General features: G+C 38.4%; 3 protein-coding genes across 4 annotated transcripts in view; 2 read left to right on the top strand and 1 right to left on the bottom strand.

Annotated features, from left to right (window-relative positions):
- fam20cb (FAM20C golgi associated secretory pathway kinase b) overlaps positions 1-1,598 on the top strand; it is a 71,993-nt gene extending 70,395 nt beyond the window's left edge. Inside the window, exon 10 of the mRNA XM_033984553.2 lies at positions 52-1,598. Coding sequence (XP_033840444.1) covers positions 52-168 — 117 coding nt within the window. The 3' untranslated portion in view covers positions 169-1,598. The remainder of the gene's footprint in view (positions 1-51) is intronic.
- Positions 1,599-5,297: 3,699 nt separating this feature from the next.
- foxl3 (forkhead box L3) lies at positions 5,298-7,207 on the top strand. The gene is made up of 3 exons (XM_055229550.1): positions 5,298-5,466; positions 6,229-6,397; positions 6,746-7,207. The coding sequence occupies exons 1-3, from the start codon at positions 5,360-5,362 to the stop codon at positions 7,205-7,207; spliced, it is 738 nt and encodes a 245-aa protein (XP_055085525.1). The 5' UTR covers positions 5,298-5,359.
- A 5,165-nt stretch (positions 7,208-12,372) lies between these two features.
- tom1l2 (target of myb1 like 2 membrane trafficking protein) lies at positions 12,373-25,309 on the bottom strand. 2 transcript variants are annotated; one of them, XM_033984580.2, is made up of 15 exons: positions 25,194-25,309; positions 24,765-24,849; positions 23,804-23,882; positions 23,544-23,693; positions 22,523-22,657; positions 22,298-22,441; positions 20,633-20,749; positions 19,611-19,744; positions 19,478-19,529; positions 17,669-17,783; positions 17,377-17,503; positions 16,282-16,348; positions 15,718-15,777; positions 14,705-14,741; positions 12,373-14,618 (listed from the first exon to the last, which is right to left on the bottom strand). In XM_033984580.2, exons 1-15 carry the CDS (start codon positions 25,243-25,245, stop codon positions 14,470-14,472), a joined length of 1,503 nt encoding a protein of 500 aa, XP_033840471.1. In that variant the 5' UTR covers positions 25,246-25,309; the 3' UTR covers positions 12,373-14,469. The 2 variants fall into 2 exon arrangements, with proteins under 2 accessions (XP_033840471.1, XP_055085520.1); XM_055229545.1 differs by lacking the exon at positions 15,718-15,777.
- Between the last annotated feature and the right edge of the window lie 498 nt (positions 25,310-25,807).

The following is a 25,807-nucleotide window of genomic DNA, read 5'->3' as shown; positions in this document are numbered from 1 at the left end:
TTTCTCCTTCGTTATTCATGTCTGATTTGCTCCTGTGCTCTCTGTGTCCAGGTGCTGAGGGTATTGGCTGAATGCATTGAGAAGGAGGGCTATAATTTTGTGGTGGAGGATGACCTCCAGGGGGAGCCAGGCACAGAGCCGGGCCACAGCACTCCTCGCCGGAGGTAGCTGAGTGTGGTTTAACAACTCAGACTGAGCTGGAGCTCGGGGGAATGAAGCTCCGAACTGGACTCTGGTCTGAGCCCATCTGTGCTGCTCTCACTGGGACCACTGCGGACCACCTGCCTGAGGTCTGGACCTGCTGCCTGCTGGATAGGAACCAAAAGAGTGCAATGACTCTATGCACTACAGCTTACAATGCAAGGGACTTTGCATTTGAAACGATCTGGGATATGTTTTTTTAATAAAAGTGTGGATTGCTGAAGTCCCCTGTCATAATGTAGGACTCTAATGTAGGATAATGTAAGTCCAGCTGGCACCCACGGGCTCCTTGCAGCACTACCACACCCTCTGCTGGTCCACTGGTGCAGGACAATGTTTGAATTCAGTGAATTCTGGGGGACTTTAAAGGGCCATTTCCTCTCTGCAGCTGAACTCTATCTTTCTTAGTATTGTTGGTTTTCCCAGGGGTTTGGGTTGAATTCCCACAGTGGAGGAGGAAGAGGTTCCTGTTGTCTTAATAATCAAGAGAATTATTTGCTGCAAAAGTGTCTTTTCTTTTTAATGGCGCTGTTCTGGCTCCTGACATTGGTACTGGAGAATATTATTTGATTGGAGTGCAGGCTTACTCCTGGAGTTGTCTGATAATTTGCCCATAAATGTTCTGTGTCCTTGAAAGAGTATTTATTAAAATTCATATTTATTTAAAATTAATTAAGCAGTAACTCACAATTTTCAGTTAAAACGGATCATCAACGCAACACAACAGAGGTGTACTTCCTCATGTGTCCACACGAGGGCAAAGGGGGCATGTGCTACAGCCACTGCTGGATCTGTGCCTCTTGCTCCAGTTCTACAGTAGTCACCACTTTGACAGTACCACGCCTGCTTTTGAACAGTGTCAGACATGAGCAAGCAATGCCTTTGTTTACAGCTCCTGTTACAAACTACTGTCTACTGCTTTATTGGATTAGGTTGATGGTACCAAAAGCCAATGTGAGACAAAGTTTTGATATGATTTCTTTGTAATATATTTGATGTTACTGTTGTGGAGAGATTCTTTTCCAGGATGTATATTTCATTCATACCAGCTGATTGCTTAACTGTGACTGTGGGCAGTTGGCTCTTTGGCTGAGAGTTAATATATACTGTAGGAAAATCTAGTGCCTGTGCAATGATAGAAATACTTGAATGTGTGGATCCATTCGTCCCGGGTACGAGCTGTGGGGGCAGGTGGAGGGATACGTTTGTTCACATGGGGGTTCTGCAGTCGCCATCGTCTCGTGTCAGTGCAGAGTGTGAGCGAGTGTGGCTGGGTTTAGTAGATGAAGTGTTGTCAGTGAAAATGCTACTTTTTTATTCAACTCATGGTTTCTGTGGTTTTATTTTTAATTTTCTTCGCATCATGGTTTAAAGTGCAATAAACTAAATGAGCAGAATTGTGGTTGCACTGTGTTTTTTTATGAGTAAAATATAAATACAAATAAAATATTTTATATGTAAAATGGTGGACCAAAACTTTCACTTAGAACAATTGTCTAGTCTGAAATTTTAGTAATGTGTCAACCCTAATTTGACCAAAACAAACTGTATTACATCTTGGTGTGTATTTTTAAAAAAGCATCAGAATCTTCATGAAGTGTAAAATATCAATAATTTATAAAAAAAATAATTTTGTATTATGTGAATAACTTGTCAGTGAGTGATGAGAGTCTGCTTTTGGTACAACGGTGTCAAAAACTGTTTTACATTGTGCTGCAGTTCATAGTTTTATGAGGAATTTGACATGACATGTAAACTTTACATTTGTTCATGTGGCACAAGTGCCAGAACTTTGATCCATTTCATTACAGTGTCAAGCGTCACATTAAAAAACACAATTATCCTTTAGCTGGCGACACTGAATTTACTGCTCCTGTGAAAAATAATTGGTGGTTTTCATATTCTTAATGTGTTCTTTATATATTTAATATTGTATTTTGCCATGAAATGTCTAAAAAAAAATTCACAAATGTCAGACATTCTATAGCAAAAAGAACTAAAGAACTACGGGTGAACAGATGTCTCGATTATTTCTATTATTCACAATATTAATTTTTTGTAACTAATATTGGCCTATAGAATGTTGTGATGTTATCTTAAACTCAGCAATTATGTTGTCCTAAAACAACTTTAGAGCAAAATAGAATAACTACAAACCAGGATACAGATTATTTATGATGGTCAATCTAAGACATTTTTATGCAATAATACATTTTAGGTAAAACATTTTCTATGCATCTAGAATACAAAGTGATTTGTTAGAAATCATAACCTACATTTAGGGGATTATTATTCATTCTTATATTATACAATTTTGTTGTTGAAATGGAACTTCTCAGACAGTGCACTGTTTTCTAAAAACACCCTCAGAAAAGACATTTGGCTGCTTTACACACATGAACACACACACACACACACACGCACGCACGCACACACACACACACACATTTACAGTACAGAGGTGTGTGAGGGAAGGCCACAGAGACAAGCATCACAGGGACACACACGCTTTAATGACTGAGCGGCTGCAGAAAGACGCAGAGGAAGACTGGTCATGGGAGAGAGTTCTTATCAGATCACTGTACAGACCTGAAGCACTGACCTCTGAGACTCCATATGGAACTCTAAACGCTCTGGAGCAACATTAAGCCAAATAGACTCAGTGTGTACATCTACTAATGATCATCAAGGTAAGATTATGCTTCGGCATGTCTCCTAAAAAACATGGTCTATACTAAGAGAAAGGAGATCTAACACTCGTTACTTTCCAACCTGGGTTTAAACCTGACATTAGTGAAAATATTACTAACAAGAAAAAAGTGTCAAACCTTTGAATTTGGTTTTAAAAGTCATTTTTACCAGATGAGGACCAGGTTTTGTGGGGCAAAACAGAATATATCAAACAGAATTTAATCACCTAGAGTCAGACTCCAGATCTAAAGCATACTACTGTTATACTAGTTTTTAATGATTAAAGCTGCAGTATGTAACTATTTTTCTGGTGGAGGGTGCCTCACCTGCTCATCTCCATGGACATAAATGTTTAATGCCATACAATCACACATTTAAAGCAAAGATTCAACATCTCCATAGAGACAAGATGTTTACAAAGGTATTTCTGAACAATAAAAACACCTGTAATAGAATAAATGCAAAACAGGATATTGCCTGACTAGCCAGTCCCTTTTACATTCTGTTTAAATCCAGAAGGGAAACATGAAAATCCTCCATCCTAACGTGGGACAGTCCAACCACAGTCATTCATTTGGATCACGTTTCTCAAATGTGAAAAACTTCCCTTCTCGAAAATTCTCATATCATTCAGAACACAATATATAATTTCTTTTTATAATAGTTTGGTAGTTCAATTGTTGATTCTGCAAAAATCTCTGCAATTTCTCAGTCCTTTGTGTTATCTTTTTTTTTTTTTACCTAAGTACCCATGTCTGTTTTGACACGAAAGGACTATGGGTCTCAACTCAAATCAGGGAGACAGGTTATAGTTTTAGACCCCCTCGTCTTGTAAAGTTTCAAACCATGTGATTCTGACTGGCCAGGTAAAATTAGGTATGTTTAATACAATTCTGTGGAACATCCCAAGCAAACCAATAACATCTCCACGGAGACAACCAGATGGCATACCCCCAACGGAAAAGTGATATAGTGCACTTTTAAACTGTTGACTAACTATGACAAATTTCCAAATGCTGTTTTTTCCCAGAACACAGAAACTGGGAAGCCACATCCCCACTGAATGTTTCTAAAACTTCAGGGTGGTTCTGCATTGACCTTTCGCCCGCTTCATTACATTAGCCAATCAGAAACAAACATCCACTCCTTTAATATCTCAAGGCCTGACTGATAGAGCTGCTATGGGCTACTGCTGCTGCTGCTGCTGTGCTCCGCTGGGCCCACACACCGCCAGGCCTACAGGCTGTTTGTACCGGCCCCCATCGCCCCTCGGGACACCCCCTCCAATCAACCCATCAAGAAGACCCCCCTTAATACACACATCCTCGCTTTTATAGAAACGGAAACAATTTATGGCCATTATAGAGCATTATAGATAGCATCTCCAAAACTTCCCGGCTAATCGGAGGCCAGAGTGGACACACACACACACTCACTCACACACATGCTAAAGAGTTAACAGAGATGTAAAAGGGTCTTGTTTGTTGGTTTGGGGCAGTCTGCGTGTTTCTGGTACAGTTACAGAGATTAGTCTATAAAAAGAAGCAAAATAAAACAAAACTACCAAGTACAGGACCACCCAGGAATCTATGAGTACAGAGGAAGAGGAGGGAACTGTCCAGTGCTATAGCCCGGGGATAGAGAATGAAGCAATGTCCTTTGAACACTGTGTAACAAATAGTACATTATACACAACAAGTAGTGAATCAGTATCATGAAAAGTACTTGATAAATTAGTATGTATTATTTATTCAAATTACTGTATGGAAATGTAGTTTTGTTTAGTTTTAGAAGTTTTCAAATTAATTTAGCTTATTTAATAGATTAAAGTTGCCAAAGCCTGCAGCAAATTTTATACAATATGCACATGTCTTGAGCTGGACGATATGGCAAAAAACCCATATTATGATGTTCAATTGGATTTTATTTGCTCCTATTAAAATATTTAAATATGACTTTCAGTTTCTATGTTACTTTTATAAACATAAACAAGACGAACTTTTTAAGAGTGCAATTTAATAAAAATAATAGTCCAGATAGTACAGAACTTACTTAAGGAGTGTTTTGTTTAAAAAAAATACATCATGGAGTAAATGTCTCTTAAATGATGTTTATTTAATCACATTCCCCTTAATCTGAATTAAAATGCATAATCAATGTTTATATTTATAAAGTAGTGCGTCAACCACATGAGTGTTAACCTGTGTTCTGTGACCTGTGCACGAATCAATGTACAAGTCTAATGGATGTAGGCCTATGGAAGGTGTGGGGAGAGGAGGGGGGGAGGAGGGGGAGAGAAGGGGGTGAGGAGGGGGCGAGGAGGGGGCAGAACTAACAGTGAGTGGCAGCTGAGCAGAGCATGTGGCAGACCAGAGGAGCGGGACGTGCTGGCGCTGCTGGGGACATAACTCTGGAACAGACCCTGGACCTGACCCGGAGCCCGCCTGGGACCCGTGAAGGCTGTGACATGTTCGATAACTCCAACTACCCCTTCAACTGCTTCAACTACGATGGAGAAGGATACCCCAACTCCAGCTCTGACGAGGACAAGAAAATGTGTCGCCCGGCTTACAGGTACAAACTGTTTGGGGGTTTATAATAAGAAATCTGTAAAAATCTAATTCTTATTATTATTCAATATGCCAGAAAATGAGTCACAATGTTTTGTTTTGTTTTTCTCATATTGATCAATTTTTATTTTAAATTTGATATTGTCTTTCAATATTTATTTTGTTAACAAAAATAATACATATTTTTGATCACTGCAATCTATCACAATATAAGTTAAATGCAAGCTTCCAAAGCCTGAACTGCTTTTACAGAGGATTGACTGTCCTGTCCATTAAAAAGACCCAAGATGATCATTGGCGGTTAGAAATGACCAATTCTTGATCTCAGTTGAAATTTGATTCATTACACAGCCCCACTTTTACATAACCAAATCATCAGCACTGTCATTCATATTAAGAGAAATCTGATTAGAAGTTTGTAAAATCTCATCGTCAGTATCTTTTTGTGTCTTTCTTTCTCCCTTAATGAATGAAGAGGGCATCATAGATTACATTAAATCTCCCTATTTGATGAATTTGGTTTAAGCCTAAAATCCATTTATTTCAAAAGTTGTCTTTATAGTAAGATTCATGGTCATTTTATTCAAATTTATTATTAAAGCACGTCTTGCATTGGATTAAAATAATCTTGTTTCTAAATCAAATGATTCATTTTAAGCGTCAATGTATGACAACTGAGTCCCCAAACTGTCACTGCGTCTACTGTGCTTTAGTAAATGCATTATTATGAAGGATGACTTAAATAAAAGTACGTGATGTGTGTTAGTTACATAGCCCTGATCGCCATGGCGATCCAGCAGAGCCCAGAGCAGCGGGTGACTCTGTCGGGGATCTACGAGTTCATCATGAAGAGGTTCCCGTACTATCGCTCCAACCAGAGGGCCTGGCAGAACTCCATCAGGCACAACCTGTCGCTCAACAGCTGCTTTATCAAGGTACAGCACCTAAAACACATGCTACAGGCTTTGTAATACAGGCAGGTCAAGTACATGTGTCATCACATGTTATTTTTGTGTTTATTATGTGAATTCTAAAGTGCATATCATATTATTTTCAAAATGGTTTCGTGATCTATGGTTCATGCGGCTGATGTCCTTTTCAGCCTAATAGGAATAAAGAACATTATACATAATTGTTGTACAAGGCAAGAGGGCACCTAAAATATTTGATCACATTTTGAACAGGCCTAAAATTTACATAACTAAACATGTTTACAGAATAATAATTTCCCATACGTTTCCCTTTTAGTTAGTAGTTTAGATAAAACTTCTTTGTGTCTTTAGGTTCCTCGGACTGAAGGGAATGAGAAAGGCAAAGGAAACTTCTGGACTTTTGCCACAGGCTGTGAGTCGATGCTGGACCTGTTTGAAAACGGGAACTTCCGACGTCGCCGGCGTAGGAGGAACATGAAGATGGGCCTTCGGGAGGCAGAGCCACCCTTTCCCCCTCTGGAGAGTAACCCACACACCTCCGCACATGTGTCCCGCCGCTGCCCCCCGGACTCACCCCTGTGCCCCCTCCATCCAGACAGACAGCGCCCTCCGCACAACAACATGGCCGACAGCTCGAGCCAGGGCAAACCGGAGTCTGAGATCAAGTTTAGCATCGACTACATCCTCTCCACTCCAGATCCTCCTCTGCAGGGCTTCAGGTCCACCCACGGGCCACTTCACATAGCACCCACGGGTGCACCCATACACATCCTGGAGCCTCAGCACCTCAATCTGCACTTCTGGACTCTATGAGAGACAGACAGGTGTTCACTATAAGCCTGGGACCACTGGAAACAACAACATAAAAAAAAAAAAAAACAATCTGACAAATTTTAATGAAAAGATCCAGTAGCACACATGCGGCTGTACATGTGTAAACAATGCAGTGTGAATACTACAGGCCAATAGAGTCTACTGTTATTAAGCATATGTTTAGTGTTGAGTGTTGATATTAGAATAGTTTTACAGGCTCTATGTGTATACCATAAATTAGTAACTAATTAAGACTTTATTGAATTATAATTTTGTAAATATACTACATAACTAAATAAAAAATAAAACATTTAAGTTCAGTGTTTGTATCATTACAAAAAAATAAAATAAAATTAAAGATCTTTAAAGTGACAATCCCCACATGACTTTAAGGATTAGTATTCCTTACATTTTTGTCTTTGTTAAAAAAAGCAAAACAACAGTTATTATTATATAATTATATTAATATGTTGCATTTTATATTAAGCTCCATGTCAGATTATTAATTATTATTATAATTAACATATAATTTGATGAATATGTGACAGTTGTTTCAACATTTTTTTTTTTACAAATTAATTGTAATAATCAATCATCAATCAATACAATCAGTCATTCACTAAATATAATATTGCATCAAGGTTTACCTAAACGCTAAACCTTCATGCAAAATATATCATATTTTCATTTTGTGTAAACTAAATGTTGCAAACACATCAATCAGATCCAAGCTTAACGACAGAGCTGACTTACTGTATGTCTCAAAATAAACAGCTAATTTTTTCATTGACCTTTTGAAGACCAGGTTGACTGACACTTAAATTGTAATCCTAATATTGTAACATAATAACATTTCCATACACTTAAAGAGCCCAAACAAAACAGAGGTCTGCCTTACATTCACTCCCTGTGCAAAGGAGATCAATCATGGCGTGTTGCTGTGCTGTTGAAGGGACATTTTTCAATTTAACCTTTATATTATGTGTTGACTACATCAGACTCAGGTTTCAACACACTTAACATGAGTGGCATTTAATATAGCAAAACACTTGCAAGGTGAGCCCGAGATGTGACCCTATTTAAATACAGGCCCTTTGCCTAAACCGGGCCTCCCCTCCCCCGGTAAACAGCAGCTCTGCGCCCACAGCCCTAACACAATTATAATTAAACACACCTTATGCTCCTTTGCAAATGCCCCACATCTATTCAGCTTTTTAACATTCATATGCGGACTGCCCCTAGCAAACGTCGACAGCGCACCGCCATTTATGGATCAGCAACTTTCCATTAACAAAGTTGTTGATGTTGAATAGTGCGCTGTGTCGCCATGATGCCGTGGATATATTTGGGTAAATTAACTTAGCATAAAGTGCTCCGAGGCTACAGGGGTATTTTGAGGCAGCTAAAGAGAATGCAAGGTACCAGTCAGGCCCGAAAAGTCAATGCACAGACTGTAATGTCAATGGATATGTGCAAACCACAAGTGCAGATGTTTAGGAGGGCCACCGGGGTTTAGAAAATACAATCATATTAATTTTGACCTGAATTACAGGGATCGTGAATTATTTTAATAATTCAAGAATACTAACACATTTCAATAAGAATAATGAATTAATTGGATTTAGTCGCAGAAACAGCCTTGTCTTACACAGCAAAATGATTTCATGCCACATTTGTGAGCTCACAAACTCATAAAAATCCATCTTGTAGGGCTTCTATTGTTGTGTCTGAGCTTAAACCACCATTGGATCAGAACGACTGACCGTCACAGAGCAGTTTTGTGGTTTGGGAGGATGCCACAGGTGAAGAGCTATAACGAACCAAAACAAACTTGGCAACAACAACAGACATAATAAGCCCAATTTCAACAGAATTATGGACCATTTAATTTTGAAAAATGTGCGGGGGCATGTTTGTGGACAGATTTGTGTTTGTCTCAACTTATTTTAGCAGAAGTCTTTTCTCTGCATTTTCAGCTATTCCTCTGCTATTCCTGCTTGTGCTGAAGCATTTGAGATCTTTACATTTTCATTTAATCTGGTGAGCTAAAAGCAGTGAGGGAGGGCTGACATTTAATATGGTTCAAATTAAAAATCCTTCAAATTAATACCTTATTTTACACCATTATGTCCCTGTTGTCCCTGAGTGATTGGGAAGAGGGCATCTTGGTACAGCTGACCTGACCTGGGATAAAACAGAAAAAAATAAATGTGAACTCTCAAGACTTCATTTTAGGCATTCTTAATAAATATTAACTATTAACAATGAAGTAGGTCAATATTATACTCAAGATCTGGCTTGCCAAATCAGATGTAGGTTGAAAGACAATGATCCAAGAGTAAGCCTATCTGATAACTTATAACAGACCTTTTTAAATTGTAATGAAATTGTAACTTGTAACTTACTGTAAATTGTAAGTTAAAAGTTTGACTAAAACAACTTCCCATGTGTTAAGGTTTTGTAATAGGGGCAGCTTACCCTAGAATGCTAACGTAACTGCTAAATGAGCAGCTCAAGGCAAAAAACACAGCAAAAATGGAAAACCGTTGAAGTGCAACGATAATAAAGGATAAACACAAAAAGGTAATTTAGTTTGGTATAATGGGAATTAAGGTAAATAAAACTGCACTGTTATAATAAGAGACTTCTCATTAGCTGTTTCCTTGAGCTATAGCTGCTGAATACTTGACATTAGCGGAGCTAGCATGTCTGTGGGCCCTTAGCCCCGGGCGCGTGCAGCACGTGGTGCAGCTGCAGCCCCGGGCGCGTGCAGCACGTGGTGCAGCTGCAGCCCCGGGCGCGTGCAGCACGTGGTGCAGCTGCAGCCCCGGGCGCGTGCAGCACGTGGTGCAGTTGCAGTACATGGCTGTGCACAGCAGCCCGGGGCCTGACACACACACGTCTGCAGCCCTTTGACATTTACGGCCGTGTTCAGGTTCAGAGCTGCGGGACGAGTCACCATGAAGGCCACGACGGGCTGGAACTTCAAATGGCTGGAAGTGTGTAATAATGAGAAAATCAACACAGCATGTCAATCAATGGCACTGGTGAATGTTTACATTTGCACAGGGGCTCTGCACAGGTAGGCCTGAGTTTTAACACCCCCCAAATTGGGATTTGTTCTGAATAACTGCAGGTGACACTAAGAAGGCTTAACATAAATACGTCCAGTGTGTGATCTTTACTGAACTAAGCCCTATAAATATAACGTTATGAAGTCATTGAAATCCTGCAGCTTATTTTTTATAATGATACTAAATAGTAAAGACACTTTTCTTAAGGCTGGCTTAAGTATAGGTAAAGAAGCATAGTCTCAATGTGCCTCAAACATCAGCTGCCTCATAGGCCCCATGCTGCTTGTCTGACCTTCAGGTAAAAATGAACAAGAATACCTCAGGTTAGTTAATATAGTGACAATGATCTGAAATATGTATTACTACTTTTTTTTAAGTAAAGTTCCACTGATATTTGAAGCGTCTTTTTCAGGGTAGCCCTGGCCTCAGATGTGAGCCTATTGAATGTGCTTTTAGTGGTAGGGGAAACCTACACATATAGTGAGAACATGGTCCACACAGAGATGTCCCACACCCCCTGCAGTCAGAGGTATACAATAGGAGGTGAAGTGGTATAACACATTTTTCACTAGTTTAAATCATTGTTTCTCTTTTGTAAAACATCTAAAATCTTGTAATTGTTATTTTTGCTTCATTCTCATGCTATCAGCATTTATAGATATAGTAAGACAGATGTCCTCAGGCCTGGCTTGATCTCTAAGTAAATCATTAGAAGGTTTTCCCATGAAACATGTTCATACTCTCTGATTTTATTGGTTAATGGACAACATGAGTTTTAAATTGATTTATTTCACACAAGCAACATAAGCAATTTTGTGAAATGTGATAAAATATATTTAGAATATTGATAAATACTGAACATTTTTCAAAGAATGAAAAATACCCCAATAAATATCTATAATGTAATGCATTGTGTATTGTGTGTATTGTATTATATTGCTCTGTTGAATATGGCTATGGTCTGTGTTGCAAAGCAGAGACATTGCACTCCAGGTTGCACATGCAATGCAACTACAATGCACCACAGCTCCAGCCTGCTCCTCCAACTTTATGACACAAACCAACTCTTTTCCATCCTAGTGTGATTTTGTAGAGCCTTTGACCAGTCTCTCAAGGACCAACCACCAGGGTGCGCTGTTTATAGGGTGCAGATTCCTCTGATGTAAAACATAGAAACACAAAATTGAAAAAGTAAAAAGAAAACCAACAATGAAACAACAGAATGTAAATATGAAGAAAATATGCAGCTATATATATATATATATATATATATATATATAGATAGATAGATAGATAGATAGATAGATAGATAGATAGATTTAGCCATGTAGGCTTTAAGCTTTTGTTGCAGTTAGGATGATACAATTACTTTAAAGTAAAAAATTGAATTATATTGGTAGTATTTGCTTTGTTGTTACATCAGATGGCCTCTTCAGCAACAACCCCTTATTTAAGGCAAGACATGTAATTCATGTTTTCAAATAATTTCAAACAATCAGTGAGTACAAAATTACACAGTAGAAAGCTCTTTTACCTTTTAATTGTATCTATGATCCTCCAGTAGCCTTGTTTTGCCATTGCAGAAGTGCAGGATATTGAAGTTCTCATTGATTTGCAGCAGCACATGTGGCAACAAATGGTGGCCGGCAGCAGTGGGAGCCTGCAGTTTACACTGGAACACACCCCTCTTCTGTTTGACCGGGAAAATGCTCCAGTGACTGAGGCAGAATGTGAGGGGCCATGTTTTGGGATGAGGCGATCCCAGACAGCCAATGGGGAGGCCCTCACAGAGGGGCCCAGGGCCTCAGTGAATGGCGGGCAGAGCCAAAGGTAAAAGGAGGGGGTTTACTACAGGTCACCTCTGCCTATTATGATCAGAGGGGCGGTCAGAAGAATATGCAAAGGAGGAAGGCATGACTTCCAAGTACAGAACAGATCTACCATACTCCTTCAATCACAACGGATACAAATATACTTTGATAAACAATAAAATTATGGGTAATGTTTGTTTAATGCATTTTGCAAAGTAATTAGCTGGAATATGTTCATAATTTTGGCCTTGTAAAGACAAAAACAACACACACATATGCATCACACACTGCCAATGTTTTATTAGAGTTCATGCATAAGTCAAACAACACAAAGAGAAATGAAGTGGAAAAGCAGCAGTCACACAGCGCAGCCTCCACTGGGCAGGTCTCTTCATACAGTGTAGTCCAGTCTAACAGCCGTCCTGTGATACAGCATTGAGATTACACCAGACAGTTGCAGAGAAGTTCTGTGAGGAACAAGTCACTGACAGCAGCACACTGAATGAAACCCAGAGTATTACAGTTATCACGACGTATGACCGGAGGCCTTTTACGGAAGAGATCACACACACATCGAACATCAAAACAACAAAACAGAATCAGGAATCTCTTGTGCAATGCAGATGCTTTGTCAAAAAGTAAATTTCATTAGTTGTGTATGCTCAGTCCATACAGGTAGGCAGGTGTAAACGGTTTCTTCATCTGATAGATACTTGGTTCCACTCCTTATAGCTCCCTTAAAAATCTGTTTAAAGTTTACTATAGAGACACTGAAACCAACAGGAACACCCACAAAGCAATAACAAATAAACTACATTAGCCAGCAGCAGCAACGTATCAAAAAGAAAACACTACAACATGACTTATTTCACTCTTCCCATAACATATTTTTTGTTACAATAAAAGATTCAAAATACTGAAAAAAGCACAGAATAAATTATTTCTGTATAATTTTCTCAATAAGTTCTATCATTTGTGAATAATTACAACAGGTGTTGCGGATTTACAGTATGGGAAAGGCAAGTGTCAAAAGTGCACTGTTGTTTTAAGCTAGCAGTGATTGTTTTATTATTGTAAGGAGTAAATGTCTTATTTGTAGTGCTGTCTACGCCAAGCTCATTTCTGAAAACAAATGTCATGTTCCAAAAGGTCACACCTTCCAAGATGTCAGCGTAGGGAAATAAGAGAATCATGTGCAAACTGCATTTTTTGAAGTGAGACTGTAGAATTAATATATCCACGGATATAATGTTATGAAACGTGGGTCAAAAGCAGCTCTATATGTACAACCCAATTATTTATACATTTGATACCTCTCAGCAGCAGAATTTTGGTCCTCAAAAATCTATTTAAAAAAAGCTAAATCATAATTTGTGATTAAATACAAACAATAGTGTTCTCCAGCACGCAAAATTAAGACCTGCTATAAAATCACCTGCTAATCAAATCTCAACAAAATCTCAAATATATTAACTGCAGCTTGTCTACATACATTTAATCTGTATGATTAAAAACAAAACAAAAAAACCCCAAAAACAATACATTCCCTTCTTTTACTTTTTTTTTTTAAATGATTGATGCTCCTTTTTCGCTGTGAGATACATCCCTTATGTCAAAGCAGCTGGAACATAAGCACTCTAATATCCAAAAAATCTACATCAATCTTTCATATACAACTAGGGATGCACTGATCCATCTCTGTTCCGATATCGATACTTTGATTTAAAGTATCTGCCGATACCTGATATTAACTGATACCTGTGTAGGGACGGAAAATAGCACTTTTTTCTTTAAAACGCAGTTAACTTATTCCACAAGAGATCCAATTGTATGAATAAAAGTTCAAACATTATGAGACGTTTAATAAATAATCAGCCTTATTACATCAAATTGAAGGCCCAACCTTAACCTATAACATGGAGTCGATACCCAATCCAGTTAATGTTTTGGTATCGGTGCATCCCTACATATAACTCATATATTGACATTTGCCATTTACAGATGTATAATTATAATAAAGGGACTGACAAAACAGAAATAATCTAATGGTGGTTATGAATGTCTATTTTAGATCAGGTGTTGATGCATGCGTCGGGCAATGAATAAAATAAATATCTGCCATCTAAATACGCCTATTTTAGAAAACTCTATTTTTCTAGGATTAGCTGCAACTTGAAGCTCTGCAGTCCGCGACAGGCCGAGCGAGCACGACTCCACACGTTACATACTTCATTGGTGGACCCTAATCGTCCAATCAGATTTCATCTTTCTGTGTTTGAATGTAGTGATAAAAAGAGGAGGTGAATGGTTTAGCGTCGGGTTGGATGATGCTGCTCAGCTGGTCGTAGGCGTGGGGTTAGAGGTCACGGGTCAGAGTCTACATGGCAAACAGCGAGTCTTCAGGCCGGTCTGTTGTCTTGCGGCTGGGGGTGCCCTGCTGTGCGCCTGGTTCTCCACTAGGGGGTGATGGAAGTCCGGGGACCATCTCAGCGGCTTTGGCTCTTTCCTCCAAAAACTTGTCGAACTCTGGGAAGGGAACAAAAATGACTGAGTACTTATCTGGCAAAGGAAAATAATAAATAATAAAATAATAATTAAATAAAACAAATTACCTTCACTTGTCACACCTTCTTCACCCTCATCCCCCTTCTGTAGATATGGCACATTCATAGATTAAACTAAATCATTCATAACTACATCATATTATTTATCTTGATATATTGTTTATATTTTTGTAACTGGAGTAAGGCCGTCTGTGGTAGTTGTAAAATATGGTCCTGTGAGCCATAAAACTGATGAATGCTGACTATTAGTAAATGACTAAATAATTTTAACAAACACTTGTACCATTTTTGTTTAGGCAAACCATTTTTATTATTAATCAAGGTATTCTCCTTTTATAATATTTACATTTTGTACAATTGAAACTGTTCCAGTTCAGCTCAAACTATTCTCTGGCTGACACACTTTAGCTTCATACTTCTACTACTTTGCTGCTGGCCAGTACATTAAGCAGAACTTGGTGTTCAGCCTAATAGTGTTACAGCCACTTCAAAATAACCCACTAATTTGTTTTTTGTTTTGAGCCAAATTACAAATACAGACTCCAAATTAAATTAGAGGATAAGTAGCCATTTTAAGATTGTTGTGCACCTGAAAGCCAATTTTCCTCTTACCCAGGCCTTATATCATTTATAAAGATGTGTACAGAATTTTTAACAAAGGTGAATGAATATTGAAAATATTCCAAAAGTAGAAAACAAAAAAATATGTTTTACAAAAATGCTGCATCACAACATGCCTCTCAGTTTAATGGATTTTTAAAAGCCTGAGAGAAAGTAAGGCACCTCTGGACTTAAATCCACAACAAAAGGTAAATTTTAGATTTGTTTATATCACTTATACAAGCTTTATAAATGAGACCTGGCATCATTTTCAATAATTAACCATGTCAGATGCATGCATTCACGCCTGTAAATGTCAGTCCACCAACACTCAATATACTAGTCATTAGAAATAAAGTAGTAGTGATGAGTGCAATTAAAATAACATAAAATTAATAAGGAAGAGAACGGTGTGATGAATAAAACAAATGCAAGCAGAAATAAAAATGATGGCAGCTCACCACATCCGTACTCAGCCACTCCTCTATGTCATCCATGACAGAGGCCTGGCCCCCGGCACCCTAGGGTGCAAAATGAGGACCGCAAGGGTGGCAGCGAAGCCAGCAGAGAGAAAAAAAAAAATAATCCCACAACAAAAACAAAGGAATTCAAAAACACAACTTAAAGAAATGTCAACAAGTTAAAAGGCATAAACTTAAACTGAAATAAAGGTGACATAACATGGGGATGGAAAAGCTACTGTGGATAAAAATATGAATAATGAGCAAAAACAGAGTGTATAATGGAGCCACTCAAACCAGAAAACGGGTCCTGACAATCAGTGTGTCACAAACAAATACACATTTACAAGCTGCACTGGTTTCACTGTTTTTGTCAAATGGATAAATTTATGTAGAGTGAAATATTTACTATCCATCTATTTAAATCAGTTTTGTTTGCTCTATGACATATTCAAGAAGGACCAAACAGCTTTTAATCGAAGATGAAGCTAGGCTAGGGGAACGAAGAGTTATAAATGCACATGCCATTGCTGTGAGTAAAAAGAACTTGTGGCAAAGACTCACCGCTGCAGTTGGCTGGACAACATTCAGGGTAGGAGGAGCACCCGAGCTCTCTGCTGCTGCTGTTGTGCTGTCAAAGAAATTATATTATGGGTTGAGAGAGAGAGAGAACCTCATTCCAGTGAAGTTCAAGAACAGCAGGAGGATTGAAACATGCAAACAAAATAAAGATAAAGAATCTAATAGAGAGTCTAAAGGTGGAGGAGGTTGGAAAGGTAAGGGGGTGCAAGATTGTGAAGGGCTTTGCATGTAAGAAGTATTTAATAGCAGAATTTTATAGGAAGCCAGTGGAGTTGAGAGAAGATGAGGGTGATGCGGTCAGAAGTGGGAGTTCTGGTGAACATGCGAGCAGCAAAATTTTGGACCAGCTGCAGTTTATGGAGGGTTTTTTGGGGGTAGACCAAACAGGAGCAAGTTACAGTAATCCAAGTGAGAAGTGGTGAATATTTTGAAGATGAAAATAAGCAGATCTGGTGATACTGGAGATGTGAGGATGACACCCAGACTCTTAACCTGAGGGCAGGGCAGAACCCTGGGGGACAGCGATAGTGATAGTTGGGGTAAGATACGGTCAGTCAGAGTACAGTCAGAGATGTAAGACTGAAACCAAGAGAAAGTAGTGTTGATAATACCAATGGAGGCTAGATGGTGAAGAAGGATAAAATGTGAAATGCGTCAAATGCAGCTGTATAATGTATATTTCAATAATCATTACTTGGCATATAAACGGACTCCAAAACATGGCATGAGCTGACAGAAGAGGTTTAAATGACAGAAATGTTTTTGATGAAATTGTAAAAATTTGAAATTTGTCCGATGTTCATGAAATTGAGATGTTTCGACTGCCATCTGCAATCTGTGATGACTTCATCAGGACATTCTCAAGCTGACTTCACTTCAGCTTTATCAGGATAAAATTTTGTAAAAATCCAATATTCCGAGGCCTTTTGTGTTCTAAACAACTTAATCAATTAATCCAAAAAATAATGGCGAGATTACTTGATTACAAAATAACTGTTAGTTGCAGCAGTATTGGTTGGTAAGTGTGGTTCTTTCTGTATGTAGTGACACATTGTTCTAGACATAAAGACTACATACGTTTGGCGTGGTTCAGGCAGAGCTCCGGTTCTGGTCTGTGCAAACACGTCAAAATCGTCCTGTGCTGGAGGAGGTTTGCTGCTGGACAGAGAGCTCAGGGTGCTGCTCACACTGTCTGCTCCCATGTCTATTAAAACATCAGAAAACAAATGGATGCATGAAAAAGTATTCTATGGAACTAGGCTTGAAGATATCCCAGAACCATTTCACCTTGAGAGTAAAAGGTTCTGGCATACCATGTTCATTTTTCATTCATTTAAAAGCATCACACTTACACTATGTAATTTCTTACCTAGTCCAGCCAGACGAGAGGAGAGTGTCGCCGGAGAGGAGGGCATGTTACTGACCACAGCGGGAGACCCTGGACCCAGGTCTATCAGGTTGTCCTCTGTTGCCTCACTCAAAACCTAAACAAAATAGTCAACACTTACATGTGACACATGACAGAGATGGCAAAAAGCAAGTCCTTGGCAGGAAAAGCGCAGGGAATGCTGGGTTAGACTGTATGAGGTCTTACTATGAGCTAAAGTGAGGGTTTGAAAAGCTTGGTTAGCTTAAAAAAAAGCATGTACCGGTAATTGGAAATAAACAGGGAGAGAATTAAACTTTCTTATGGGGATTGTTAACAAATTCTTGCCAAAATTGTGTTTCAATACTCGCCAATATCCCCTAAAGAAAGTGAAACTACAGCAGGAACAGAAAAGGGATAGCTGGGCTTTTGAAGGGTCATGTCATAATTTATTTGCCCATTTGTAACCATCAGAAAAACTAGAAATGCCAGACAGTTAATCTGCAATATTTGAACATAGCTGTTAGTATACTTATACCTTCAGGTTTATCATTGACTGGGGGCTGCATTGTCAAAACATGCCATATGGGAGGAAGGACTTTGGTGTAGATGGAGCCCATATTATTTAGCCATGTTTCAACTGTTACTGAGGATGACAGGAGCCAGCTAGATAGCCTTGGTGCGGTTCATTCATACTTGCCTGTCTCAGCTAGCCAAGGTTAGAGAACGGAAAAGAGCAGAAAGGGACAGACAGTGAACACATTAACATGCCTGTGCAGGAACAGAAAAACGCAGTGGCATGGTAACTATGGAACATTAACATGCTTAATTAGACAGAAAGCCAACAGCCAGTGAAGCAGTCAACCCCTCAAGACAGACTGGGACACAGCTAAGTCAAAGTGGTGTTTCAAGAAGACCCTCAATACAGTTTTGAATGTTGATGTACAAAGCAAAAATAACTATAAAATAGATACAATACAAATATGGGTATGTGCACTGGATGCTAAATGTGGTTCTGATAATTGACTTCACCCATACTTCTGTCATACAGATATATGATAGAACAAACTATAAATATTTTTTTCAATTAAAATGTAAAAGTAACACAATTCCTGTTAATTGTTTAGTAAACAAAAAAGGGGTGATGGTGAAGCTCAAAACTATTTTGATTCTATGCATTGGACTCAAATTGGACTCATAAGACTACAACTGCACAGACGTTCATGCAAAATTAACTATTGATGCAGAAAAAAAGTACTAGCAAACAATGCATTTAAAGACTTGAATCATGACTTTAATCTGCCTTTTCACATAGAAATACTAAATCTTCAGCTAACTCACTCCCATGTAATTCCTTATGATCAAAATGAAATGGGTTGAACTCTGTATGAAGGCATGAATGTAGGCAGTGCATATAAAACAAGTTTTTTTTCCCCCTCACATTGAATGATCACAAATACAATGTCTTTTATCCTCTTAAGTCTGAACTCTGCAATAAACCACATACTTTTACTAACAGTGGATTGGCTGTGGTCCTGTTGCTTAAAAAGATCCAAGCATATTACTGACAATTAGAAATGACTGAATCTCTATCTCAGTTAAAATTAGATACATTTCACAGAACCCAAAAACATACACTACGGCTTTTGTTTTCTTTAATTAAGCATGTCAACAATGAACCGTATGTGACCATTTGTAATAGTAGTGTCATCTAACAGTTTACACTACTGGGATGTGAGGTGTGATGTGGTGCATGGTTGGATGATTCAGACCAGTCATTTCACATCAGCACAGCAACAACTGCTGACTCACCCCATTGTTGACGCCCTGAGCTGTGGTCCGGCCAGACCTAAACCTCTCATACCTGCAAAAAACATTTACTCATTCAAATCTGTAAACATGGAATTATGCAAGTCATGTATTGGCAGGTGCTTGTGTATCAAACCTCTCAAAGCGCAGAAAGATGTTGTTGAGGTCATCATTGACATGTAGCAGCTCCTCTGTGACAGACTCATTGGAAACACAGGAGATGAGCTCCACTATTCTCTGCTGCATCGCTCTGCAAGTCCGGTTCAACTCCTGAAAAGAGCAAGTAGCAAAGTTTGATAAATTACAAAATCCAAAATGTTTACTCTGATGGACCACAAAAGGGAATAAAAATAAAGTGAACTATCAAGCTCCTGAATTGAAAAGATAAAGGGAAAGCCATAACCCCGTTATTTTGAAGATCAGTTTGTACAGCAAAGCCACATATTAAATAAAGACGACTAAATTTGGTACAATTTTAATAAGTACTTTGGACTTTTTTTAAAATTTATAACAAGAAATCAACAAGTCCTGAAATCAAATATTTGTCATATTGGCTTTTTCCGCTTTAAAAATGGAAATTTTTAAGTACCACTAGTACTACTGTCTGTCAGTCAATATCTTCCAACAAAAATTTCAGACCATAGAGCGCACCTGAATATAAGCCGCACCAGCTAAATTTGAAAAGAAAATCAATTTTGTACATACATAAGCCGCACCTGAATATGAGCCGCAAGTTTTCATGTTGTAACATGAGATATTTACACAGAAAGATTGTACATGTTTCCCATGATGAGGGTGTGTGCATGATGTGCAAAATAACAGTTCAAAATCAAAACTAGAGTATTCTTCAGCGCATACTCTTTCCCCTCATCTGTCTCACTTTTACATCTATTGGTAGAGAGTGCCCCTCCGTGGCCGTTAGCCAGTAAAAATCCATAAATTAGTTGCACCACTGTATCTTTGCATAGCTTGTTACCACAATATTTAGACCGCAAAGGCCAAAACTAAGGTTGCTGCTTCAGAAAAAGCCTAACCATTTGTTTATACTCCAAAGGTGAAGCCTTAGGGGTATGGGGCATTTTTGTCAGGTGTTGTAGAGAAAATCAGGGGTTTAAAATATAAAAATAAATAAGACATGAGATAGGCATTGCAGCTTGCCTGTAGTAGCTCGTAGTCAGATGCATCTTCTTGCCCAGGGACCATCTCTGTCAGCATCTCAGACATCACCTTAGTGTTTCCACGCACAATGTCCAGTTCACTGCGCAGCCTGCAGATCTGACAAATGGAGAGTGCTTGTAGTCAATCAACTACTACACAGTTCAGAAAAGTGTTGGGTTGGTACATCTAATGCTTACAAGAAGGGGTGGGGGATATTGTAAAAAAAAAATAATTAGGTTAGATTTTATTTATCATCTTGATAACCATATAACAATATTTTAACAATGCTTCAGGAATGAGTTAAAATGTGCCTTTAAATGTCTTGGTTCAACTCTAGCACAAAATATGAATGGATCCAAAAATTACACACAAAAGAGCAGAAATATGGCTTTATATCGTGCGGGAGATTACACTAGACATTTCCGTCTCTTTTTCAGGTAATTTTGAATACTTTTTTTTTTTTTTTTTTTAAACTGCATTCAGAAGACTAAAACTGCACAGAAGTAAAAAGCAAAATAAACTATAAATACAATGTTTCCTAGTACATTATTCTGCATCAATAAAGAGTTTATTATGCCTTTTTACATATAAATAGCAAATCTTCAGCTAACTGACTCACTCATTACTTCTCCTTTCTGCTGTTGTCCCATACAAGTTCTTATAATCTACATAAAATTATTTGTAGACCAAATTTGGTCAACCAAGAAACCATGAACCAATTAATCGACAACTTAAGGACTACAGCCCTCCAATATTCAGTTTTTTTGTAAATACATACCTGGTGTACCTAGGCATTATACCATTGCATATAAAACACATTTTCCCCTCATACTGATTGACCACAAACACAGTGGCTTTCATCCTCTAAAGTCTGAACTCTGCTATAAACCACAATGTCCAGTTCATTGCACAGCCTGCAGAGCTGACAAACAGAGTTCTGAACTGTGTAGTAGTTGATTGAATTCAAGCAAAGTATTAGGTTTGTTCATCCCAGCGCTTATTAGGACAAGTATTGGTGGGCGATGTTGTCAAAAATTAATCAAACTTTAAATGTCTTGGTTGAGGTTCAAGTCAAAACGTGAATGGATGCTAAAACTGACCACAAAAAGGCAGAAATATGGCTTTAAATCCTTGTTTGGGAGATTACACTCAATGTTTCAGTCTCTTTTTTAAGTTATTTTGAATACATTTAATTATAAACAATATTCTAATTTTGCATATCTCTGAAATAACAATTGAAAGATTATATTTTTTCTATACATCTCCTACATCTACTTATAAGTTAATTTTACAAAGATAAGCAATAATTACACCATTCAATAGAATGAGACAGAGCTTGGACACATAATCAGACAGAAGTTACACTGAATATCTGTAGTAACCATAGAAAAACGAAATAAAAATAATGTTGCTCTATTAATAATCAGAGCATTGCATGCTCTGCTCTGAAGCAGAGCAGAGCATGCAATGCTCTGATTATTTTGCATAGCATTTGCCTCTATTTTGCTGCTGACGAACTTGTCCCTAGATTCCAGATTTAATGGAAAAATCATACAAATCAGATACTGAAATATCAATTTGTATATAGTCATTGTTGTGACTGCCATTACTTAATACAGTGAAATTTTTTTTAAACATAATAACAGAATTCAGTGAAACATATACCTGTTCTGGTGTGGGGTTGATGGTTCCAGCAGTGAGGATATTGGGGACCTGAGCAGTGTTGTAGGCTGGTGGTACAGCATCAGGTGTGGGCTGGGATACTGTGTTGTACTTAAGAGTGGAGTCACCCTCTGGAGCTGAAGCTACCTAAAAACAATCAAAGAAAATAGCTAATAATATATTGCAATAATAAGATAGAATTTCTCTAATATTAGTAGATAATGATACCCTCTGAGGTGTGTGAATGGGGGACAGAGTCTCCATCTCTGAATTGGGGAACTCAATGCCTTTCCTCTTCATCTCCTCATAAATCTGCACCACACCTGTGAGGTCGGGACTGCTCCTGAATGCATCAGCCCAGGCCTGGGTAACAAAGAGTTAAAACAGATATAGCATCTCAGCAGAATAAGCAGCATTAAAGTGGTGGCTGCGCTGTACATAGAGCAGTGTATGCAGTAAGCAGTGTGTTGGCAAAGTGGTTACCTCTGAACAATAACAAGCCACAAAGCTTTTTCAAGAAGCTTTTGGATTTTAAATGACTCATTACCAAGAACATATTTCTCAGTCTTAGATTCAAAGAATTAACATAAAGAGATGTTTACCTAATGTTAAGATCAAACACCATAAACAACATTTCAAATTCAACGCATGCAATAAAATGACTTCAAAGCAGAGGGTTGTTTGTTCAAAGCAACAACTTGTGATATTAATATTTCAGTTATTAATGATGAATCATCTATGTAACAAAAGTTTACACCCTTCCTCTTGCTTTGATTTTGCCTTGTCTATCACCCTACCTTCCTACCTACATACCCACCCACCTATTGCCCCACTACCACAACACCTCTTTCAAAAGGACAATGCAAGACGAACTGTCTCCTGCTTTATCTGTTCCCCTACAGTTTCCCCAGGTGACCTTCCCATCACAAACAAAACACAACTACATGGACATTGTCTCCTGAGTGCTTCCTGTCTGCAGCTACCCCAACCCAAGGCCCATGCTGAGGCCCGGGGAGGGTAATAAGATCGGCCCTCACGAGCCGGGTGGTTACCTGAGCTCCAGCAGGTAACTGGAGCTACCATGCTACACCTGGGACCCTGCCATAGACTGCACCATTAACAAATGCCATCACCGCAGACTTGCCTTCTTTCACCTTTTCATCTCATTTCTCAAAGACACTTGGGTCAACCCTTGAGGAATACATGTTGAAAGATTTCAAGCTTATGAGATATTGTTTACAGCCGTTACCTGAATCAGGGCAAGTACTTTATCTTGAACTATTGTGGGTGGATTGTTCTTTGGGGAGATAATCTTGACAAGAACACCATCGACAAAATCCCGGCTTGTCACCAACGCATGGAAGCGATGGCCACAGTTCTTCACACACGTCTCCAAAACCTTAAAATAAAAATTAAACCAAGTAAATAGATGTGTAGATATGTTACACTCATAGTTGTACTCCACACAAAATGCAATACTATGAATTACAAATAAACACTTTGACTTACTGTTAAAGTCAGCATCACTTCTCTGTAGTTCTTGTTGCCATTTAGCCTCTTCTTTACTGCCCGAATAGCATCCTTTGGTCTGCAAAAATTGAAAAGTAAAGTAAGTATATGATTGGGTAACAAAATAATACAGCATTAAATGCCAGAGTGCTGATCAAATTAAATCCTACAAGTGCAACAAGATGTTGATCAACTAGAAAGGCGAGGTTCAACATTTATTTATTGGTTTGAGAAAGAAGACATTAAGTCTTCCTGTAACTAAGCAATAATTAACCTGCTAATGTGAGGTGAATAGAACGGGAGCCATAGCAGTGATTTGAAACGTACTTATTAGGACTGAATAATATATCGCAATTGTATAAAAATTTGAGTTGGGGCAATTATCAAATCCCAAAGGCTGCAATTATTTGGATAATAGAACAGCTTTTTATAGGAGAAATCTTGTTCTACCTGAAGTTTAGATCTCTACAGACATGCTCTGCAAATCATAGGATAATTAAGAGAGAGGTGAAATATGAACTGATAAACAAACATTCATGTTCCTGGGGCACTCTGATCTGCATCCTACTTTTTAAACATAAATTGCAAATCTAAATCGCAATTATATGCAAAATAGTGCCGCCCAAGTACTACAATACAGTAAAAGTTGGGTGTGGGGTATATTTAAAGTAAACAAACATGGAAGGAGTAACGTCAGGGGTTGAACTTCACATAGCAGCTTAAAACATACAGATCAAGGTTAAAAGACCAATGAGATAAGAAGCAGGGCCTTGCATAAAACGTACAACCACAGACAATCACAGACAGCCACGCCTTTCCCATTTGCTGATATGTAAAAAAGCAAAAAAAGACACTAATGTATTATGTCAATATGTACAAACTAGTCACCATATGGATGCAAAAGAGTTAATGAATTACGCACGCGGAAATAGCTTGGCTTTTCATTGAACATACTACTCACCCGTCCTCCGTTTCGTTTATAATGTCACAAATTTCCATGTTAAGGGTCCAGTCTTCACTTTGCAGGGATCCATCTGTAGCCCTTTCTGAAAGACAGTTGAGATAACGTTTTAAAAGAGCTAGCTACTGGTAAACAATAAACAAACAGTGGCAACACACATGGATATTAGAATTAAAATCAGTCTAACCATGAAACGAGATGAGTGGTTAAGTATGGCTGGGGTTTAAAAAAAAATGTAGACTAACTGATGCTTAAGATGGTTTTGCTAACAAGATGACAGGGGATATAACGCAGCTAGCGGCTAGGTGGCTAACGCGGTGGCTTTACTGAACAGGGCGAGCAGGAAGCAACACTGACCACAATATGACAATCAATGATATTTACATAAATTGCCACTGACTGTCACATGCAAAATAAGCAGATACATACCAATGCAATGTCCAGCCGGAGTACTGAAAGGATTTCCCAAAAGGAACTCCATCTTGGTCGACAACAAACAAGTCAGTCCATGGAATGAAGATGATACATGAGGAAACGCTCTGTACTGACCCCGCCCACCACGATATGTGATTGGTCAGAAATCTGGGTTCAGTTCACCGATTAGACCGTCAAGTTGTCAATCATAATAAGTGTGGCGATTGTAAATAAAAGGCAGGCAAAGGTTGCGTCAATAAAACCCATGCTTTTCATGACTGATGGCCTAATTTTAGACATGCAATAGATCCAGTCCTGAATGATCACATAGCAACGAATATCTCCTCAATAGCAACAAGGATAAAGTATGTATTAAAATGGAAAACAAAATAGACAGGTTATAAGTTATTTATTTGCCTTGACATCCAATAATCGCATATTTAACTTATAACTATGAACTAGAACCTACTGACCCTGTGCCTTATATTTTAACTCTTGTCAGTTATGTGTTGTATCACAGTTTTGGGTGTAATGTGCACATAACAGCACATTTTAATACAAAATGACAATGTGGATCACTCTTTGGGAACCTGTGCATCATCCAGAAGTACAGATGACTGAGAACTGAT

This window comes from Periophthalmus magnuspinnatus, chromosome 19 (assembly GCF_009829125.3).
Source record: "Periophthalmus magnuspinnatus isolate fPerMag1 chromosome 19, fPerMag1.2.pri, whole genome shotgun sequence".
Taxonomy (NCBI): Eukaryota; Metazoa; Chordata; class Actinopteri; order Gobiiformes; family Gobiidae; genus Periophthalmus; species Periophthalmus magnuspinnatus.
The sequence above is the reverse complement of the archived record's forward strand: the minus strand, read 5'-3'. Positions and strand labels throughout refer to the sequence as shown.

Coding starts and splice junctions, on each gene's coding strand:
- foxl3 (XM_055229550.1), top strand. CDS start 5,360: ATGTTCGATAACTCCAACTACCCCTTCAACTGCTTCAACTACGATGGA. Junction 5,467..6,228: donor ATGTGTCGCCCGGCTTACAG/GTACAAACTGTT, acceptor GATGTGTGTTAG/TTACATAGCCCTGATCGCCA. Junction 6,398..6,745: donor TCAACAGCTGCTTTATCAAG/GTACAGCACCTA, acceptor TTGTGTCTTTAG/GTTCCTCGGACTGAAGGGAA.
- tom1l2 (XM_033984580.2), bottom strand. CDS start 25,245: ATGGAGTTCCTTTTGGGAAATCCTTTCAGTACTCCGGCTGGACATTGC. Junction 24,850..25,193: donor TCCGGCTGGACATTGCATTG/GTATGTATCTGC, acceptor ACTGTCTTTCAG/AAAGGGCTACAGATGGATCC. Junction 17,504..17,668: donor CTCTCGTCTGGCTGGACTAG/GTAAGAAATTAC, acceptor ATGTTTTAATAG/ACATGGGAGCAGACAGTGTG.